Source organism: Lactuca saligna, chromosome 8 (assembly GCF_052625555.1).
Source record: "Lactuca saligna cultivar CGN05327 chromosome 8, ASM5262555v1, whole genome shotgun sequence".
Lineage (NCBI taxonomy): Eukaryota > Viridiplantae > Streptophyta > Magnoliopsida > Asterales > Asteraceae > Lactuca > Lactuca saligna.
In genome coordinates, this window is record NC_136424.1 from 13,855,141 (window position 1) to 13,857,197 (window position 2,057).

A 2,057-nucleotide genomic window follows, 5' to 3' on the forward strand; every position below is an offset into this window, starting at 1 on the left:
GGAAATCTTCAAAAAAGTCCCAGACTTTTGGGAAAAGTTACACTTTTGTCCCAACATTTTTTTTGAACAAAAAAAAAAACCCAGGAAACCTGGTAAATTCAACATTTTGGCCCTATTTTCTCGGTGACCCTCATTTAGCCGGTTGAATTGGCTTATGTGGCAAGGACTTGCTTACGTGGGTTTAATCGATCTCATTTACACACATACATACACAATACAACTTACCTCTCTCATTTCACTTTCTCCCGCCCCCTCAGTAAACTAGGGTTTTTTACCCCCCGTGTAGTTGAAATCATGGATGACATCCATGATTTTGATACAATAGATGTGGAGTTGGATGCGTACTTCAAAAAGAAACAAGCTTCCCGATGCAAAGATGAATTTATCAATATTCTATGTGAAGAACACGATTACGAGGTAGTAGATGATGCTCAAACTGGAAACGATGCTCAAACTGGAATTACTAAAGAAGAATCAGATGAAAATTATCTGGAAGGTAGTAACGAGGAAGGTAGTGATGAGGAATTTGAGTATTCCACCCACAATCCAAAGGTGAAATGGAACAAAATGAGACCAATGCTTGGTGAAAGGTATGAATCCCCACATAAACTGAAATTGTGTTTGACCAACTATGCTTAGTAAGCGCTTTCAAATTCATTTCAAAAAATGTGATAGTGTTAGACTAGTGGCAATATGTGGAAGTGATACAGAGAAGTGTCCATTTGTGGTTAGGGCTTCTTGGATGAGTACTGAAAGGTCTTTCCAAGTCAAAAAGATGATAGACATTCATAAATGTGTTAGGAATTTTAACAATTCAAGGCTTATGGATCCTACTTGGTTAGCTAGGAAATTTGTGAAGGAGTTGATTAGGAAACCTAAATTAAAATGCAAAGAGATGCAGGTAATTATACAAAGTAAATTTCATTGAAAATTTTCATGGTCAAAGTGTTATAGATCAAGGATGAGGGCACTGTCATTAATTCATGGGAATTTGAGTGACCACTACGCAAGAGTTTGGGATTATGGGCATGAGCTACTGAGATCCAATCCAGACAGCATAATTAGGATTACAGTTACTGTAAACCCTGATAATACCACAACATTTCATAGATTCTACATTTGCTTTAAAGCAATAAGAGAGGGGTGGAAAAGGGCATGTCGTAGGGTAATAGGATTGGATGGTTCTTTTTGAAGGGACGGTGTAAGGGTGAACTGTTAACTGCAATATGTAGGGATGCCAATAATCAGGTGTATCCTATAGCTTGGGCAGTTGTTGATGTAGAGAACAAGAACAACTGGCAATGGTTCCTAGATTTAGTTAATGATGATCTTGGATTGCAGGGTGGAAAGGGTGTGTGTGTAATCAGTGACCAACACAAGGTAAAGTAACTATCTCTTTATTTTTCATTATTTACAATAGTGTATGGTGTTGCTAATTAACTTTTTTTTTCTTCATGTTATAGGGTCTTGTTGAAGCTAGTAAGGATATTCTACCATATGTTGAGCACAGACAATGTGCAAGGCATATCTATGCCAATTTCAGAAAAGTTTATAGTGGAGTGCAGTTCAGAAACATGTTTTGGGCAGCTGCAAAATCTACCACAGAAGGAGATTTCAATTTTAATATGGAAAGGATTAGGGCAATAAGTTATGCTGCTTATGATCATCTCATGGCAAGGGAACCAACTTCATGGTGCAGGGCTTATTTCTCTACTGCTTGGCTTGTGAGGCTGTAGAGAATCAGATTGTTGAGTGTTTCAATGCAATCATTGTAGACGCAAGAAAGAAACCTTTGCTGACTATGCTTGAAGAGATTAGGCTTTACATGATGGAAAGGGCTTTCAATCTGAAACAAGAGGCTGAAAACTAGGTTGGTGAAGTTTGTCCTTCCGCGGTAACAAAGATGGAAGAATTTGGAGAAGACATTAAGTAAGTATTCTCAATTGTTTTGTTTTTACATGTTCTATCTTATGTGTTTGCATCTTATGTTCTATCTTATATATATGTTTGCATAAGTTGGCATGCAGTTCCAAGTGGAGTGAATGAATATGAAGTAA

At 37.4% G+C, this 2,057-nt stretch overlaps 1 protein-coding gene across 1 annotated transcript; it reads left to right on the top strand.

Moving 5' to 3' along the window:
- Positions 1-294: 294 nt before the first annotated feature.
- On the top strand, positions 295-1,736 carry LOC145009416 (uncharacterized). The gene is made up of 5 exons (XM_078968112.1): positions 295-590; positions 676-901; positions 947-1,165; positions 1,249-1,380; positions 1,464-1,736. The coding sequence occupies exons 1-5, from the start codon at positions 295-297 to the stop codon at positions 1,734-1,736; spliced, it is 1,146 nt and encodes a 381-aa protein (XP_078824238.1).
- The last annotated feature ends 321 nt before the right edge of the window (positions 1,737-2,057 follow it).

Bases quoted from the DNA above. Each gene is read 5' to 3' on its own strand.
- LOC145009416 (XM_078968112.1), top strand. From the start codon at position 295: ATGGATGACATCCATGATTTTGATACAATAGATGTGGAGTTGGATGCG. The intron at 902-946 runs GTAATTATACAA...TCATGGTCAAAG, and splicing joins TAAAATGCAAAGAGATGCAG to TGTTATAGATCAAGGATGAG. The intron at 1,381-1,463 runs GTAAAGTAACTA...TTCATGTTATAG, and splicing joins TAATCAGTGACCAACACAAG to GGTCTTGTTGAAGCTAGTAA.